General features: G+C 39.1%; 1 protein-coding gene across 4 annotated transcripts in view; it reads right to left on the bottom strand.

The window, feature by feature from the left end:
* Positions 1-185: 185 nt before the first annotated feature.
* gypc (glycophorin C (Gerbich blood group)) overlaps positions 186-20,661 on the bottom strand; it is a 35,075-nt gene continuing 14,599 nt past the window's right edge. For 2 of the 4 annotated variants that reach the window (XM_079821959.1, XM_079821960.1), the window contains exons 3-4: positions 4,226-4,261; positions 801-2,114 (exon numbers count right to left, since the gene is read on the bottom strand). In XM_079821959.1, coding sequence (XP_079678085.1) covers positions 1,918-2,114; positions 4,226-4,261 — 233 coding nt within the window. In that variant the 3' untranslated portion in view covers positions 801-1,917. Of the gene's footprint in view, positions 2,115-4,225; positions 4,262-20,661 lie in introns of all 4 variants that reach the window. The other 2 variants (XR_013816908.1, XR_013816909.1) reach the window with 2 other exon arrangements.

Raw genomic sequence — 20,661 nt, 5'->3', positions numbered from 1 at the left:
TCAGCCTCCATCCTTGAAGCAAAGAATTAATCAAAAGAAAAATATCTCTCACTCGTGTCGGATTCTCGCGCTGTAGCTCACCTCCAAAGTGTCTGGCATTTTCATTTTGTTGCATCAGCATCTGTACTGGCCTTTGAATAATGTGTACATTTTTTGGTAAAAAATCTTCCAGAAGAGATCTCATTGAAAATGTATTTATCACTGTATACACATCAACTGAAATCATATTTATAGTACTCCACGTCCCACTGCCATTCGAACTGTTTGCTTGAGATAACATTTCTGTTTCCCACGAGTGAATAACACAACACCTGTACTAATTACTCCCCCATGTAGAGGAACTGAAACTACCAATGGCCCGAGGCCTGGTTGTTTGATCCAAAATCATTCAACTAAGCCCAGCATGAGCTTTCTTTACTGCCAGTTGTTGTGCGCTTAAAGGAAATAGTTCACCCGAAATAAAATTCCGTCATCATACGTACCCTCACGTTATTCCAAACCTGTATGACTTTGTTTTGTTTTTTTCTGTGGAACACAAAAGGAGATGTTTAGCAGAATGTCCACTGCTCTCTTGTATTCTATGCAAGTGGACGGTGACCAGGGGCTGTCAAACTCCAGCAAAGACAAAACAGCAGTCTTGTAAAAGTATACAATGACATACGAACAGACCTACAGTAAATTCAAATATTATTTGGTCACTATTCACTTTCATTGTATAGAAAATGTCTCTCAAAGGATACAACGCTGAGTAAAAAATGGCAAACTTTTTATCTTTGGGTTTAATATTTATTTTCTTTTTTAGACCTGTGCTTTTTCCTTCAAAATATTGATAAAATTGGGAAACAGAAAAAAAAGCAACAAATAGAAGCAGTTAAAGCTGCTAAAGTGTAGATATATGTGAAATTAAAAAGTCAAGGCATCCACAGAATATATTTTCCTATTGTCTACATAAATTCCTGTTCTCTTATCTTGAACTTCTGACTAACAAGTCAGTTTTTAAAGAATTAAACATTTGAAATAATTTTAAACTTAAAGATGCAGTAAGTGATTTCTGAACAACACTGTTGATATTTGAAATCAACCCAAACAAACACTTCCCTCCCTTCATTGCTCCGCCCCCAAAATGCACAAATACACAATGCAAGAGTGGATGTGTCTTTATAGCTGAATCAAATCAAAATAATGCTTCTTGTAAAATGAAGCAAAGATGATGAACGAACAATAAGAAAGAACAAAAAATTAACCAACATTATATACAAGCAAGAGTTGGTTGTTAGTCGCCAGCAGCCCACCAGCTTCAGACAAACAATGACACTTATAATTGTCCTGTTACCATAGCTAACATTACAACAACAGCATATCTTGCTGTGAAACATAGCAAAATCAATGATACTCACTTATGTAGCAGAAACCTCTGTGTCAGTTTTTCACTTTTTTAATATTAACTTCTTAACTTCTTTCTTAAGAAGATTTTCATGATTCTGGCCCGAGAGACCAATTGATTTCACTTTTTTGGTTTTTGTTAAGTCTTACCTTTAAATGTCTTGAAATATCACTTGCGATTCATATTCAAATCCTGTCTTGTAATAAGACCAATGACTTTCCTTTCCTTCACCAGAACACCATCACATTCTCCTGATGTTTGTGCCGACAATCAGCTTCCAATACAAGGAGCCTATACTGAATTTTCTTCTGTATACTCACATGTAACTTTTTTTTTCATGAAAAAAAAAAAAAATATATATAAACAATGTCAGTTATTGAAATATAGAGTCATTTCATAATACTCTTCTTGTTTGTTTCTGTTTTTGGCGAGCTCTGTCAGCTGCTTCACTGCTCGGGCAAACAGGATCAAGACATCAGGCGAGCCTGTAAGAGTTTGTTATATGATGTGCATAAAGGGCTATCTATTGTGTCTCATATGAAAAACTCTTTCTTGCTCTCATCCATGGCGTCCTGCAGGGCTGGGTCTCCACGAAGAGCAGCGTCTGCTGTCTCGGCAAACTCTGTGCCCTTGGCCTCATTGGTATGATATGTGCCCTTGTGCTGGTACATGTATCGCAGAATGACGACCAGGAGGAGGAGCAGGACCAGAACCACCACAGCAATGACAGCTAGAAAAATGAGAGAGAGAGAGAGAGAGTATGGAGTATTACTGCTGTACAGTTTTTTTATTAGTGATTGACACTTAACAATATTAAAAAAGCTTTCTAGCGCTTGAGAGACTTAAGCGGGAAGTCCTGAAAACGGGCAGAGAGGTTGATTGACACAGATCATTTATTAGTGATTGACACAGATCTTACCTTACAGATGTCTATTATTAATATTATTATTATTTCCTTTTCTTACTATTTCTAAGCACCTGTACACCAAGACAAATTCCTTGTAAACCACTGTACTTGGCAATAAAGATGATTCTAAGTTTTTTAAATAGGAATATTCCGTGTACATTACCACAATTAATGTTTCACAAGAAATAAGTTAATTAAATATTTTTTTGTGGTACAACATTATGCCACAAATGCTGTTGATCGAAATTAAAGGGATAGTTCACACATGCAAATCTAAAAAAAATCTGTCATCATTTACTCACTCTCAAATTGTCCCAAACCTGTATAAATGTACTACCATATTATTTATTTTTTCCTACTATGTCAATGGGGCCCGAGATCTGTTTGGTTACCAACATTCTTCAAAATATCTTCCTTTGTGTTCAGCAGAAAACAAAATGAATACAGGTTTGAAACAACTTGAGGGTGAGTGAATGATGACAGAAGTTTCATTTTTGGGTGAATCCCTTTAACTCTTACTGAACCTGGAACATTTTTCTGATACAGTAGCTGATGCAAACCGATAGCAATATCTAAAGATCAAAGTGGTTGATGGTCATACTAATGATGACATAAAACAATTTCATGATTGCAAATAAGATTCTCACATTCATTTTACATCATATTTTCTTCAAATTTACTAAGAATTCTTAATATTTTTTGGGGATTTTGTAGGTGACAGTAATAATAATAGGCGTAATTTTATTTATCAGCATCTGCATGTGCAAAATTTGGCCGATTATGTTGAAATAGCCTTGGTCTATGACTAGTTTTCAAGTTTTTTTCTGATTAATTGGAGTTCTTGACTCATCTTTAAACTTTATTCAAGTGGTAATTTAAAAGAGATCTATGTTCAACATCATTATATTAAGGTGAGAGGACAGGGAAATGAGATAACAGAATGTTAGATTCAGATGTAAATTTAGCTAATGAAAGTATTGACAGACTTAAGCATTGAAAGCCAAACTTCAGAAAGTACTGTCTGTGGAGAACAGCAGTAATTCACACAGCACTAACAAACTAATATGCACAATGAAATACACACATTTTTATCTTGATATGCAAGGCCAGTTTTCTGAAGAACCCTGCTGAGGTTTTACTGACTCCAATTATTTCTGTGCACAAGAACAAACCCACAAATGAGCTAAAGTGAGACCACTGTGATACTGGTAATTTAATTTAATTTTTTTTATTTATTTTTTGCTCAGCCACAGATCTTCTGAGGCCAGGAAACATCTTGAGCACAAATTACCAAAGAAATCATCCAAGCCCTTCTGACCATCATCAAAGTGCTGTTCTCATAACTACAAACTCTGGAGGCAAAAAGCATCTTTCTCCTCTGACAGTTGTGCATTCAGAATTAATAACATTTTCAAGTAAAACATTGATCATATTTAATTATGGTATAGAATATATTTTATCAGTGCTCAGTTTTGTTTTGGAGAGCTCATTAAAGCTTTAAATAGACGGGATATTCAGAAATAAAAATGGATGTTTTCCCCTGCCTGCTGCTGCTTTTTTTTTTACTGCTCAGAATTGTTAGAAAAAGATTTTGGATTGTGCGTGTCATACCATCTACCACATCATTTTTAAGTGCCTTCAAAGCAATTAGTCACATGACATCTACAGTTCAGGCGATTGGCTCAAAGCAAATGGGCCCATCATAAGCCTGAGTACACATAGAAACCACTGGCACCAATAGTCGATCTTAGGCCTATATTCTGCTTTTGGGAAATGCAGCCCTGACTTTTTTGAGTTACATCAACAAAAGTCATTTTTTAAGAGTCCGATCACGTAGAAATAGTGAGTTAGGGCAAAAGCTGCACATTTTACAGTGTATGTGAGTTGAGGGCATATTGGATATTTGAAAGTTTGTGAGCTGTTACAACACTTACCTCCAACTATGGCTTCAACATATGGTTCTGACCCCCCTAAAGACAAAAATACAAACATTTAAAAATTGGTATATGACAAAACAGGTCATATCACATATCCATTGTCCATTTTAAAATTGTAATGGTTTCACTCATACATTTAGGTAAGAATTTCTAATAGAAGTAGACATCAAGTATTGCAAGGCTAAAAAGAGTAAGGCAATAATGAAGAAACTGTCCTTAAACGTGCCAGTTCTAGTACTGCTGCTGTTCTGCTGATTTGAAGTGTAAATGTATTTACATGTAAGTTTAGTGCTCTGTTTGATATTTTCTCAAAGGCTAGATTTCCGAAACATTTTCAACATAAACGTTTTTGTGAGTGCTGCAGTGCAGCCACGTACTGTATCTCTACAACAAAATCCATCCACGCCTCGCTGATCCCTCACCAAACACGTACTGTTGACTTTCTTCCTGTGTTGTAATAACACACGTGAATCTTTCATGATGCTTTGTTTTTATAGACAGCTGTCTCCCCCGCTGTATTGTAGCGGGACCCATTCTCTCCGTCACCATGGGGACAAAAAGCTCGTTAAAGAAAGTGATTGAAGATAATCATGAATTATTGCAAAGGCAACATCTGCTGCCTTGACTTGACTTTCACTGAAGGACAGGCAAATCAAAGATGTTGCTTTCAAAATGGAGATGGATCTAGTGAGACCCCCAAACTATTTTTAAACAGAAAGGATAATGCAGGTTTGACCAAGCAGATGCCCCCAAAACATGAACAATTAAGCTCCCTCATTAGTGTCTAATAACCTGTTACGTTGTGATTAAAAGCTCATTGTGATTTGGTGTTTACAGCGTGACTATATTTGGAGTAATTAAGGAGACATAGAACATTCACATTTGGGTAATGTGAAGGGCATAGGGGTGTGTTTGGAGGTATAACACCTACTCATGTTATCTTTAATGTCTCCTTATATGACTTCAGTAATTAGTTGTCCTTGAGTAATATGAAACAAAAAAAAATTAAATAAAAACGACAGCCTCACAGAGGCTCTGAGCCAGTGAATTATTCATAAATCAATCAAGTGCTTCTACCTAACCGCATGTCAGAAAAAAATAGGAAGTCTCTGGATGAAATATCTCTCTCTAATAGAGTAGGTCTTTGTTTCACAAAGTACTTTTACTGTGAGTCGTCATCATTTTAACACCCCTATGTGTGACCTCGAATCTGCCCGTGACCCACAGTGAAGTCAGTTTGTGACAAAATGTGGACATCTTTGAATCTTCTGGTATGGACTCCAGAACATTTTGATAGGCATATTTATTTAAACTGTTGGAGAATAGTGTGTGCTGTGCACTTCCTAAAGTAAACGGAGAAGAGAAACGAAGGTTATGTTAGCTTGAAAATAAAGACAGGCACCTTTTTTAGTAAAATTAGTAAAGTCAGCATGTAATGAAAAGTCACCCTATTTATTTTCTAAATGTGTTAGTGATCTTATTGTGAACGATTCTTAAATGCATACATATTTACACATTTTTATTGACTTCATAATTTTTATTTAAATATATACAAAATTAATAAAACGCAGACCTACTCTGGCGTATGCTGGACTTCTCCAATCATTTATTCCAGCCAAACCCTTCCCCTTTCTTTACGCTCAACTGCAAACTTACATTCAGATCTGCTTCCATCTGCCCTACCTTTTTATTTTTCAATAACCTGTTTGATTCAGATGTGAGATCTGTAAGAGAAAAGATCTGTCTCTACATTCATATTGCACCGTCTAAGGTGCATTCCTTATGTTTCCTTATTTAATAGGTGCATTCCTTATTTCTAATAGTTTAATTTGTTTAAAATCACTGAGATGGGGACTATTGTCTAAGTAAACAAATAAAAGCTGTTTTGTACATGGAACGGGCTGTCTCATGGAGGTCGCAATTGAGGTCATATGACCAGCTGAATACTATACGCTTTATCTTATGGCTTGGTTTCACCGATTGGTGCGGTGTGGTTCAGTACAATACAGTACGATTAAACCCTGATCCGGCTTGCGTTTCCACTGGCAACAGTACCCTTAGGATAGGCGTGGTGTAGCGATCAACATCATTCTCGTGCAAAGAAGCGACACAGTAAACAACAATGTTAACAACAACCTTGCTACATCTGTTGTCCCCACCTCCTTCAAACGATCCTCCATCATCCCTGTACCTAAGATCAGTAAACCCTCTTGCCTAAATGACTATCGTCCAGTGGCTCTCACATCTTTAGTCATGAAGGTCTTTGAGAGACTCATTAAAAACAACATTTGCTCCTCCATTCCTGACACTTTGGACCCTCTTCAGTTTGCCTATCGTCCCAATAGATCGACTGAAGATGCCATTTCTCACGTCCTTCACTCCTGCCTCACTCACATCGACAGCAAAAGTGGGAACTATGTCAGGCTGCTATTTATTGACTATAGCTCAGCCTTTAACACCATAGTTCCCATTAAGCTAACACACAAACTCCTGGATCTAGGCCTGAATTCTTCTCTCTGCCTCTGGATTGAAGATTTCCTCACTGGCAGACCCCAGGCGGTGAGAGTAGGCCAGTTCACCTCCTCCTCCATCACCCTGAGTGTTGGAGCTCCACAGGGCTGTGTGCTGAGTCCCCTGCTCTACTCTCTCTACACCCATGACTGTTTGTCCACACACAGCTCCACCTCGATCATCAAGTTTGCTGATGATACTGTTGTCCTGGGTCTCATCTCCAACAACAATGAGACGGCATACTTGGACGAAGTGGAGCAACTGACATCATGGTGCCAGGACAACTGTCTCTCTCTGAATGTTAACAAGACCAAAGAACTGATTGTGGACTTCAGGAAGAGACAGCATCGGTCATACTCCCCTCTCATGATCAGCGGGACACCGGTAGAGAGAGTGAGCAGCTTCAAATACCTGGGTGTGAACATCTCCGAGGATCTGACCTGGACTACACACATCCAGACACAGGTGAAAAAAGCCAGGCAAAGACTGTACCACCTGCGCCAGCTGAGGAAATTCAGGGTTTCACCAGCCATCCTGAAAACTTTCTATCGAGGGGCGATAGAAAGTGTCCTGACTCAGTGCATCACAGCGTGGTACGGGAACAGCACCAGTCACGACTGCAAAGCCCTGCAAAGAGTGGTGCGCTTATCCGAGCGCATCTCAGGCTCAGCTCTCCCGTCTCTGCAGGACATCTACACCAAACGCTGCAGAGGTAGAGCTACTAAAATCATCAGAGACATTAATCACCCTGCAAACTCTCACTTCACCCTGCTGCCATCTGGTAAGCGCTTCCGTAGCCTGATGGCAAAGACTGAAAGACTCAGGAGGAGTTTCTTCCCCCAGGCCATCAGACTCCTGAACTCAGTCACGTGACTTCACTTCACCCCCGCACACACATAAACATACAGTTTTTTAACATTAACATCCACATACTGCAATTGCACTGCACTTTACGTTCCTATTGTTACTGCGTAACAACCTGTAATAAACCTTGCACATTATACTTCTTTATATATACATATTATATATTTTATGTTAACCACTTATTTTTAAGTCTACAGTTTATCTCACTTATCATATCCACATATTTTTTATATTTTTTTATTTTTTATATATATTTTTTTTTTATCTTATTTCCTATTTTTATCTTTTACTTGATTTATTTATAATTCTACTTATGTTAATACTTTTTATTCTAATTTTATTCTATTTCTATTTAATTTCTTGTAACTGTTATTTGCACTGTCCATGGAGCGGACCTGTTTACATTTCACTGCCAGTTGTATATTGTGTATATAACTGTGTATGTGACAAATAAAACTCTTGAAAATCTTGAACAATGGACGACATACAGAAGATCTTGTTCTTGCTTGTAGGCACACTTTGTTTGAGCCAAGGCTGCAGGCTGCCATGAAAAACAGCCGAAAAAGCATGCGCAAGTGACGCTTCTCTGTCAACCAATCAACGTTCTGCAGTGAGTCTTGCGCTACCCTTTAGTACTGGACTACTGTGCTATAGGTACCCAAATGGAAGGGTGCCAAAAAAGTGGTACGGTACGGTTCGCAATTAGGGTACCATTCACATCTTCTGACAATGTTAACGGCAAAAATTGCGTACCGTACTGAACCTTACCGTTTGGTGGAAACGAGCCATTACTAATCCCCCTGTGTACACTTTCCTCGCAGAATAAATTAATCATGGCTGACTGCAAAATTCTACTGAATGCTACATCCACACCACTAAGTGTCAATATAAGTCCAAGACAACTGTGATTATCAACCAGCAATGAACAAAAAATGAGTGCACTTTAAAGTCGGCATGGAACGGAAGTTACAAGTGTCTTTTCTTCCATATTGTGACGTATATGTCCAAATGAGCGGGACTTGATTTCGTGCTCCGGAATGGATTGGATCATAGGAAGTTGGGCGTTGCCATCGAAATGGACACAGATCTGAATGCCAGTTTGCAGTAATTTGTGGGTGATATTTAGAGAACAGATGTTGTTTTGAGGGGAAGGAGAGGTTAATGTTTTTGATTAAAGATTACAAGGACATTTGAATTTGAAAAATAAATAATGAATAATAAATAATAAATACTTTACTGTATTTTTATTTCTCAGGTCACATTTTCGTTTCCTTTTGGTGACTACAGAGAGGCAAACTGTTGAAATCTATTTAGAACTTGAAGCTGAAGTGTGGAATTTCTGTACCACTAGCTTCACCGAACCAAATTGCACAAATAATGATTGCTTTTAAATAGAAAATCTTGCTACAAACTCACCACTGGCTGAGCCAATGCTGCTATGTTGGATGCTGAAACAAACGAAGGGATATTTTGACAACGACACAGAACAGAGGTGTTGCACATTGTGGGAACATAAACCAACAAATGGCTTACTCTGCATTAAATTGGAATAGTAGAAAGTATTTTAATTATACTCTTGACCTTTAAATCTATGACACATGGAGTGTAAAGTGTGAGATGGGGAATCTTGAAATTTCAGGCTAATATATACTTATCTTCTCATTCTACAGCAGAAATACTTGGAATAGTGGATGTTAAGCCCATTATAAAAGATCTTTCTAAGTCACACTCAGCACAGAGCATAGCACCCCAGGACGGATTAAATCTCTGCTAAATTTGCCATGCAAACACAAGGGAGCCTGTCTCGCCTGGAGGCGTCCCCTCGTTAGCCTCGTTAGTGAAATCCGCCAGCCGCTGTGACATGGAGGAGGACATCTGTGCTGCGTGGCCAGATCTGAAGAACAGCGGTTTTTTTTTTCACAGCCTGCCATGAAACCCGATGGGTTGGACCTGAAAGATGATGAGGGCCAAAGGCATTCCACCCTCTCTCTCTCTCTTCTGCCACACAGACCCAGGGCAGAGCAGACCCAGCAGCAAGACATTTGCTTTCATCACCTTCCCAGAAGTGGAGCTAATCTTGCCCAAAGCCGGCTTTTGAAGCGCACTGGTAATTGTCTCCCGATAGGATGGGCAGCAAAACCAGAAGCCCGAATGAATTCCAGTCCCTTCAGTTCTTGGGTGGGAAACGCATTAAGCTGATAATTTTCCAGCTTGAATTAATGCAAATTTCTCATTGTTGCTATGCCCAGTGCCCAAACTCTAAATCTGTCCACATTTCAGCAAACTGGAGAACTACCAAAGCAATGGCATTTAGCTCTGATTGGAACTGTGAACAACCAGCGATCTGGCTCTCATCCGTTAGCCTCATACACATTGTAAAACTAGGTGAGCAGCCCTAAATAGTCTACTTTTAAGGTTTGGGCATATAAGGGCACACACAAGGCACAAAATGTTGTGTGCAAAACCAGGTCCATTGCATATTGGCAATAGTGTACAGATGTGTGAAACACTGCTTACACAAAAGTGACTTGCAAACAAAGCTGCATGATTGGATTTTTCCTGTGAAATTTCGCCGAGTTGTTTTATTGTTTTAGGACTTCATCAGATCTTGAAGTCATCAGATAATTTGCCAAACAACAAACAGAAGACACCTAAACTACTGTTTCCTCTTGTAATTTGCATGCAGAACTTCACATGCTGAGTTGGTTGATGTCGCTCCCTTTCAATTTAGGTAAAATGTACCACAAAAGGCCCATCACCTCCCTGGGCGTAGCTCAATAGTACATTGTCAAAACGGAGGACCTTGTCTCATCTGTGAGGTGATGAAGTGTCAGGTTAGGCCTTCATGTTTCATGTAGAGAATTATCAGCTCCTTCGATGTCTGTCAGGAAAGCACTCGACTGTGGCCAACTGCCTGTGCCAAACTGAGAGTGAAAACAGCCACTGAACGCCTGACTAAACCCTCTCTTAGACACTTCTTTCCTCTCACTTTTTGTCCCTCTAGCACCTCTCAGATGATGTATGCTGTTTATTATTCATCATCCTTTTAAAAGAGCAGCTTAAAAATGGACAGACACAGGTGCACTTGAAAACTGGAAGTCTCATTCAGGCAATCAGTCTCTCTAACGTTTCTTATCTTTTTTGATGTTATCAGTATTTTCCAATATACCTTAGTGTGTATGTATATATATATATATATATAAATTAAATGTATATAATTTTTGTTTTGTTTTGTTTGTTTGTTTTTTGATACAGCTCCAGTAATCAAGCAAGGTTGCTAACCTTAAAATTTATGTGTGTAATATCAAATAATTATTCTTTTAAACAAATTATTTTCTAAAGGTCAGACAAACAGGCAGTCCCAGTCAAACTTATACCACTGGTTGAACCAGTGTTGCTGTGCTGGCCTGGTCAGGATGCAATGTTTTGATATCATAGAGAAATCATCGTAATGGCTTTCTTACAGGTGCCACTGCATATTATTGTAAAAATATTGAAAATTACACATTTCAGCTTTAGACCAGTTGGTAGTAAAAATGTAAGCCCAAATCCTGCTCTGTGAAGGAGCATTAAAAGCCAAGCAGCTTCCTCTTAAATAGCCTATTGCCAAGGAGGACATTGACAATAGATGATAACCTGAGGGAGCTGCACAGCAGCCTCCGCTTATAATGAACCTCTAACAAACCTACAAACGCTCGGTTCCTAGTTAATCAACATATTTTAATTAGATAAAAAAAATTCTTCAGGGTGCAGCAGTCACAGTGAGCAAGAATAAGGCCACCACATAGTCGAAAGTTTGTTTAGTATCCTGTAAAAATACCTATGAATTTCACAATGTTTTACATATTTTCTGCTCCCCAGAGAAGATAAGAGTGAGAATTCATCCCCACAGTCGTTTGGTGCAAGGGTGTTCAAGAGATTCCAACGGAAATGTTAGGTGGTACTTGTGAAAGTTTAAATAAATATTTCTCATATACAGTATAAAGATCTATACTGGTAATGGTAAACCAGTAAGATATATGCATATATGATAAATAAGAGATATCATTGGGAAGGACCATATTTGGGTGTCTATGGAATTTAAAAAAAAAAGTTTAAAAGGTGACCTGCTTTAAGGTTTAAAGTGACCTGCTGTCTTCACAGTAATATATTTTATGTATTAAGCTCAGAATGACTTGTAACCCTTTATCACTTGGGATTGTAAAAAAGAAATATTGATCATCACATTATTTACTATGTCTGTAATGCACATATCCACATCAAGAAAGGCCTCAAAACAGCCGTGAGTGAAAGCATGTGAGCCCATCAATAAATCTCTCATTTACTGGTCAGGAGCTCTTCTCAGATTCCTCTGTACCACCAAGGCTATTCAGACCTTTAAATCCTCTTAAACAGGTTTTACGATAGTCATTTCTATTAGACTTGAGAGAACTTGCCACTGTATTTCTGCACTGTATTGTTGGTGATGTGATTGCCTTGCAAGATCATATAAGAAAATTGATGATTGAGGAAGCTGTGTCAAGGCCAGAGGATGTTCATCAGCCTTCTCATATATGATGAAGGGTCGTTCTATAGAACCACAAACCACTTACTTGCACTGTTTTACACTTTTAAGGTGTGCTCACATTAGTGAAGTTTCAGTGGAATTGTTAATGGGCAGAAAGGGTCCAATGTCATTAATGTAGTGATGTGTGAAGCACAGCTAACACAGAAGTAACTTTCAAAGCAAGCAACTTTCTGTTGAATAATGCGGCAAATTCACATAAGCAACTTGAACCGGTTGCGAAATCTGCATGGGGTACTCTTTCATTCCTCCAACTGAAATTACTGAATTTTTGCCAGCAAAAAATTCGCAGAACAGTAAATGAGACTTTATTCAGAAATATGCTTTAAACCATTGCTGGAGAGTCAGTTAACGTGGCACGCACACACGCACACACGCACACACGCACACACACACATGTTGGGTTTTCATGTTTTATGGGGAATTTCCATAGGCGTAATGGTTTTTATACCGTACATACCGTATATTCTATCCCCCTACACTGCCCCTGCCCCTAAACCTACCCATCACAGGAGACATTCTGCATTTTTACATTTTCAAAAAACATCACTTCTGATTTATAAGATGTTTTCCACATTGGGACCTAAAAATGTCCCCACAAGGATGAGGATTTCGGATATTGCCATCTTTGTGGGGACATTTTGTCCCCATAACGTAGGGATTACCAGTCCACTTATACACACACACACACACACACACACACACGCACGCACGCACGCACGCACACACGCACGCACGCACGCACACACACACACACACATACACACACACACGTTTGTCATCTTTATTTTTATCCAAGCATCCTTAAACAGTATATAGCCAATAGGTCTATTTATTTGAGAATCAAAAGAAAATAATTTATTTTTCAGACAATATATCTTAAATTTAATTTTCCCCGCCCTGTTGCAAGTCATATAAATCTAAACAAGGTTTATCCTAAAAACAAGAAGAAAAAAACAATGCTGTGAGAAAAATAAATACAATATCAATTCTTTGTAAACAATATCTTACAGCTTTGCTTCTCAATGAATTTATCTTATTTTACATTATTTTATTTTCAGTCAAGAAAATGAAGGGAAAATAAAGTCCTATACTCTTTATTCCAGGTATATCTTTACATTTATTTCATAAATAAGCAAACAACCCAATGCAAATTAAATAATAAAAAAGTTTTTCAGTTATGTAGTATAATATTACACCTGATGTGTATAGCACTTAAATAAATTAATTTTGGGTTAGAAGTGAGTGAGTTATTCACTGAGTCGGAAGGCCAGAGCTGAACTGGTAGACTAGGAGGTTAATCACGTCAAGATATTGCACCGATTTGCATCATGCAACACACATGCAGCTCACTGAGCACAGACAGGGCAGCCACCAGGACAGCACAGGTGCAAACGATTACACAATGGTGGTTATAGCTGTAAATTCATAACCGTACTGGGCTGAGATGGTGGAGACAGAATGAGGAAACCACATGCTATAGTCTCCCTCCATTCCTAAAAGAAAAATGAGACAGGGAAGGAAACAGGAGTAATGGATGTGACTAATGGAGTGATATTTCAGCATGTCTTGGAGGAGGAGAGAGGGTGGGAAACGTGCTGAAAGCTTGTGCTGTTACATTGAAGAGAGGAGAGAAGGAAAGCTTTCTGTTATTGAGCTAGGCAGTCTCATAAGGGAATGGAAGCTGTCGAGAATGTTATCCTGTCCCACCTCAACACAGCTCTGCTGACGTTCTCATCTCTGTTGAGGATTGTGTAATGGCAAACGGTATAACACAAATAAATATCATACTGATATTTCTGAGCCTCACAATAATGGTAACCACTAAACACAACATCAAATATTGTATAAAGGCTGCACTGCAGTTATGTTATCTTGCTCAAGCTCTGTAAAGTCAGGTGAATTCTGATTGGCTGTCAATGTTTTTATCGTTTATTGGATGGAAAATTAGTTCTTCAAGTGATTCCAACAATATAGTTCCTCTGTGACGACAGGTAAGATTTTTTGGTAACACTTTATAATAACTACACGCTATATGAATCATTAGTTAAGCATTAGTAAATAGTTAATTCATTTATAAAGCATTAATAGACATCACTAAGCAGTTTATAAATACAGCTATAAATGCTTTATTCTTGATTTATAAGCGTTTCTATAATGTGTTTAATAATTGTATTTTCATACTTTATAAATGATACATTTTTCATTTCTAAATTAAGTATTACATTATTTACAAACCAGTTATTTAGGAGTTGTCAGTGGTTCATCAGATCATTTAGAAAGTGTAAGTAAAGGATTAATAAACTATTTAAATATACATCTATACATCTTATTATTTAGACACAGAAATAGTTACTCAGTGTGTTAAATGCTTTATTAACACGTATTTCCACTGTAATTCATGATTAATTCAGGTAGTTATAAAACATTTAGTAGTTTTCAGTTAACTCTTTTTGTGAGCTCATCTAAAGTGAGGACTATTTATGCCTCGTAAAGCTTTTACAAAGGAGATTTAAAGGCTCAGTTCTCTTCTGCACTGCTGTTCTCTAATGTTTTAAAGTTAGTACTGTTTTGACACTATAACATATTTTATTACAACCCCAAATCAGAAAAAGTTGGGACAGTATGGAAAACGCAAATAAAAAAAAAAGAAGTGATTTCTAAATTTTCTTTGACTTTTATTTCATTGCAGACAATATGAACACAAAATATTTCATGTTTTGTCTGGTCAACTTCATGTCATTTGTAAATATGCATCCTTTCTTGTCATTCAGACCTGCAACAGATTTCAAAAAAAGTTGGGACAGTAAAGCATTTACAACTTTGTAATGTTGCCATTCCTTTTCACAACACTTAAAAGACGTTTAGGGACTGAAGACACCAAGTGATGAAGTGTTTCAGGTGTAATTTTGTCCCATTATTCCTGCAAACAAGTCTTAAGGTGGGCAACAGTACGGGGTCTTCGTTGTTGCATTTTGCGCTTCAAAATGCGCCACACATTCTCTATTGGAGACAGGTCGGGACTGCAGGCAGGCCAGTCAAGTACCCGTACCCTCTTCCTCCGCAGCCAGGACTTTGTAATGTGTGCAGAATGTGGTTTTGCATTGTCTTGTTGAAATATGCATGGACGTCCCTGGAAAAGATGTCTTCTTGAAGGCAGCATGTACTTTTAAGCATTAATGGTGCCTTCACAGAAGTGTAAGTTGCCTTTGCCAAGGGCACTGACACAACCCCATACCATGACAGACCCTGGCTTTTGGACTTGTTGCTGGTAACAGTCTGGATGATCCTTTTCTTCTTTGGTCCAGAGCACACGGCGTCCATTCCTCTCAAAAAATACCTCAGATTCATCTGACCACAGTACACGTTTCCACTGTGTGATCATCCATCCCAAATGCCTCCGAGCCCAGAGAAGTCGACGGCGCTTCTGGACACTGTTAACATAGGGCTTCCTTTTGGCACAGTACAGTTTTAACTGGCATTTGTGGATGTAACTACGTATTGTGGTACTTGACAAAGGTTTGCCAAAGTAGTCCTGAGCCCATGTGGTGATATCACTTAGATGAATGACGATTCTTGATGCAGTGCCGCCTGAGGGATCGGAGATCACGGTTGTTCAGCTTAGGCTTGCACCCTTGTCCTTTACGCACTGAAATTCCTCCAGATTCCTTGAATCTTTTAATTATGTTATGCACTGTTGAATGTGAAATATCCAAATCTCTTCCTATCTTTCTTTGAGGAACATTGTTTTTAAACATTTCAATCATTTTCTCACGTATTTGTTGGCAAACTGGCGATCCTCGGCCCATCTTTGCTCCTAAAGGATTAGACCTTTCTTGGATGCTGCTTTTGTACCAAATCATAATTACAATCACCTGTTGACATCACCTGTTTCAAATCACATCATTATTTAACCATTTGACCTCATTACTAGCCCTAAATTGCTCCTGTCCCAACTTTTTTTGAAATGTGTTGCAGGTCTGAATGACAGGAAAGGATGCATATTTACAAATGACATGAAGTTGACCAGACAAAACATGAAATATTTTGTGTTCATATTGTCTGCAATGAAATACAAGTCAAAGTAAATTTAGAAATCACTTCTTTTTTTTTTTTTGCGTTTTCCATACTGTCCCAACTTTTTCTGATTTGGGGTTGTATATTATTATTGTTTTATCTACATTTTATTTGTTGTATTTTGGCACTCCTGTAATCCACTGGTATATTTTTATTCAGCAATGTTTACACTTTATATAAATATATTTTTAAATCAGATGGCAGAGGCTTAGTTTCATTTGACTGCAGTTATGTTTTCTGGCAGTCTACAGGAATATTATTTTCTATAACATTGAAAAGGTTTAATTTTAAATTTATATTAAGTTACTAGTTGTACAGGCTCCATTTTTGTATTTTGGAATAAATATTTATATGTGGTATATTCCTCTGTGTTGTGTTTGTTTCCTTTTTATATTCAGAATAGAACTGAGCCTTTATATCTCATTTGTAAAAGCTTTACGAGGCATAAATAGTCCTCACTTTAGATGAGCTCACAAAAAGAGTTAACTGACAACTATATGTTTTATAACTACCTGAATTAATCATGAATTAAAGTAGAAATACATGTTAATATAACATTTATTAACACGCTGAGTAACTCTTTCTATATGTCTAAATAACAAGATGTGCAAATGTACATTTAAATAGTTTATTAATCCTTTACTTACACTTTCTAAATGATCTGATGAACCACTGACTCCTAAATAACTGGTTTGTAAATAATATAATACTTATTTTAGAAAGGATAAATTGATCATTTATAAAGTATGAAAATTATTATTATTAAACACATTATAGATATGCTTATAAATCAAGAATAAAGCATTTATAGCTGTATTTATAAACTGCCTATCAATGTATATTAATGCTTTATAAATGATGAATTAACTATCTACTAATGCTTAACTAATGCTTCATAGCCTGTAGTTATTATAAAGTGTTACCGATTTTTTAATGTTTTTGAAATAAGTATTTTATGTTCACCATGGCTGCATTTATTTGATCAAATTAAATAAATAAACTGTAATATTGTGAAATAGTATTACAATTTTAAACAACTGTTTATTTTAAAGGGGTGATGAATTGAGGAATCAACTTTCCTTTGAGCCTTTGGTATATAAAAGTTCATTGTGATATAATAATATCCTGTAAGTTTAAGAGCTGAAAACGTCCTTGTTGGTCAAAGAAAAGCTTTTATAGACAACAGGCCCAGAAAACGAGAGCTCACCGACTCGTGGAGCTAAACGGGTCACTACCGGGCAATAAACATGACGGTTCCAGCTCACGTGCGTAAGACATTGCGTTTGTTCGCTTCATTTCACCGCGGAATCGATTGTAAACAAGATAGAGTTCGAGACCGGATTTGCAGACATATTGAGATTAAAACACAATGCTGTGCCTTCTATATTGGATCCGACAGGAACGGTGCAACACACTAATGTGAGTAAAACATGTTTTTTATAAGTGTTAGTATTGCATTGTTACAGATCGTTTGATATCTATTGATTGCATACCTTAGCACGCTGTCACAGGCTGGAGAAGGTGTTATTGGTTAATTCATGATCAGACTCGGACTTGTAACGCCAGCTCGCAAAACCCAAAGTCCCGGGGCTATGTGTTTTTCAGACAGGCTATTACTGGCCTGACCGGGCTGTAGTGAAATAACATACCTTTCTTGCCCGCATGTGTGTGTGTGTATGTACGGTTTGCGGTTATATTCACTGATGATCGGGCGAAATGATACAGAAATTACATTCCAATCAAATCATTGTTTTTGTTTGATAAAGATATTTTTCGAGCCCTGTGAACCTTTCTCCAGACGGAAACTCATTAAATATGCAAATCTTATCCAATCCTAGCCGTGGGCGTTTACTTCCAAGTCTTCAGTGTGGCACGCACATCAAAACCGACAGTTTTTCAGAGAGCCTCAAAACCAAGGCAAAAAATAGCCTATTACTTTTTCATTATGATGTTTCTGAATGTAAAAACCACGCAAACGTCATAAATTAACCTCAGACAACAATATAAAAAAATTAAAAAAGCCAGTTCATGACACCTTTAATATATTTTAAAATGTAATTCCTGTGATGGCAAAGCTGAATTTTCAGCATCATTATTCCAGTCTTCAGTGTCACCTGATCCTTCAGAAATCATTCTAATATGCTGATTTGCTGCTCAAGAAACATTTCATATTATTATCTAAGTTGAAAACGGTTGTGCTGCTTAAAGGGGGTGGGATTTGTTTGTTGGCAATCAGCGCGTAAGTGCATATAATGTGAACAACACAAACATATAGTGAATAGAAAGTTATCCAGGGAGGGATAATGCCACGAATGTAATGTGTGTGTTCGTGTGTTTGTCATAGGTGTGTGTGTCTTTAGCTCCGCCCACTGCACTCCTACATGAGTTCAGCTGTTTTCGGTAAGAGTCGGAACAGCTTATCTGTCTTTTATAAATCTAATAAAACTAAAGACTTTTTTGAGAAATGAAGGATGCAATGCTACTCTGTAGGTACTCAAGTTTAACATTAAATTGTGTGTGTGTGTGTGTCCCCCTCCCCCTTTAATATTTTTGTGGAAACCATGATTTTTTTCAGGATGAAAAAAAAAACTGCATTTATGGAGAAATGTTAACATTAGAAATGTCTTGACTGTCATTTTGATCAGTTTAATGCATTCTTGCTGAATAAAGGTATTAATTTCTTATTAAGGTCAAAAGAAAAGATCATAATGAGTGAAAGAATCTCTTGTACCTCAGAATTAAAAAAAAAAAAAAAGTTGCATGTCTTGTAGTTACAGAAACAGTGTTCCCTTTCGTTCAGTCACTACGACGTAATGTTAGTGACTAACGAATGGGGGTTTCGCTTAGAAGCCTATCATCTTCGAGCTTAGAGAAAACGCCCAATGGCGTGCCAATGCCATGGGGCATGCAGAATTTGCATACGTAACTCCGCCTCACCGCGTGAGTATATAAGGAAGTACGTGGCAATATCGCATTATGTTTCTGCTTTCGGAGCCAAGAGTACCTACCTCTTCACTCCTACAGCCTTCTGAGACTCTGTCAGCTTCTTAGAAGAGCAGCTTTCCAGTCGGTGTTGGTGTGACGGCGCGTTCCAGTGATCGCATACTTCCTGCCTGCTGATCGGTGCAGTGGTCCGCCTGACAGCTGGTGTGTGTTTCCCTGGGCGCTTCGGCATCGACTGCAAAGTTTCCTCTCACAAAAAGAGCCTTTACGTGACACGTCCTTTTCAGGATGTTTCGTCCGTGCACTTCTGTGTGCGGTAGATCTCTTTTTTCTTTCGACGGGCACGAGCGCTGCGTGACGTGTTTGGGCTTTCAGCACGCTCAGGCAGCGCTCGTGGATGACTCATGTTCTCTCTGCGGGAACCTGGCCATCTCTGTGCTACGATCAAGACTCCGTGAATTCCGTGCTGATGCCGGAATGAGAGTCCCCTCTGTCACCCCCCAATCTGCGGTCTCCTCTGGAGGCGGCACTTTGGCTGGTGACCAGGGTGATCTGAGGGTGACGGTGTGGAACAAAGCTCCGACGCTAGTTCCTCGGCCCACACCCCCCTCTCATGCACCTGACCCGGCCCGTGCTCAAGCGTCTACATCGGGGCCGGCTCCTGCTGTCCCGACTGTGGCGTTTGGCACGGCGGAGGATGAGGAGATGTCTATCGCCGCATTACAAGGTGGGCTGGAGTCATCTGAGGATGATGATTCGGCTGTGCTGCCACCCTCGGGTGCGCCAGCATTGCCCGAGACGGACCCAGAATTGACAGCCATGCTGTCTCGGGCAGCCGCAGCGCTTGGGCTGGAGTGGAACCCTCCGCCTCAGCCTGAGCGTTTGCGGTTGGACGATTGGTTTTTGGGGGCGGTGCGCTCGGACACCCGTCCGACCGCTCCTCCAAATCCTTTCTTTCCCGAGGTGCATGAAGAGATCACGCGTTCCTGGAAGTCCCCGTTGTCTTCCCGCGAACGTTTGGCGAACTCTTCCGCCTTCACCTCCCTCGATGGAGCCGCGGCTCAAGGGTACACTGGGGTCCCCCCAGTCGAACGTTCTGTTGCGATGCAACTGTGTCCTCAGAGCGCTTCGTCCTGGCGTGGTGACCCAAAGCACCCCTCCAAAGCCTGTAGGTTTTCGTCATCCCTGGTGGCGAAGTCCTATAGAGCTGCGGGGCAGGCCGCTGCTTCTTTGCATACCATGGCAACTCTTCAGGCTTACCAAGCCAAGTTGCTGTGTGATATGCACGAGGGGGGGGCTGTCCCAGGACTCAGCAATGAGTTGCGTGCCGCCACCGACCTCGCTCTCCGGGCGACGAAGGTGACCGCACGCTCCCTGGGTCAGGTGATGTCCACAAATGTGGTCCAGGAGCGACACCTATGGCTCACCCTGGCCGATATGCGTGACGCTGAGCGAACCCGTTTCCTCAACACCC

Source organism: Gobio gobio (assembly GCF_949357685.1).
Source record: "Gobio gobio genome assembly, chromosome: 7".
Classification (NCBI taxonomy): domain Eukaryota; kingdom Metazoa; phylum Chordata; class Actinopteri; order Cypriniformes; family Gobionidae; genus Gobio; species Gobio gobio.
This window is presented reverse-complemented; position numbering and strand designations above follow the sequence as displayed.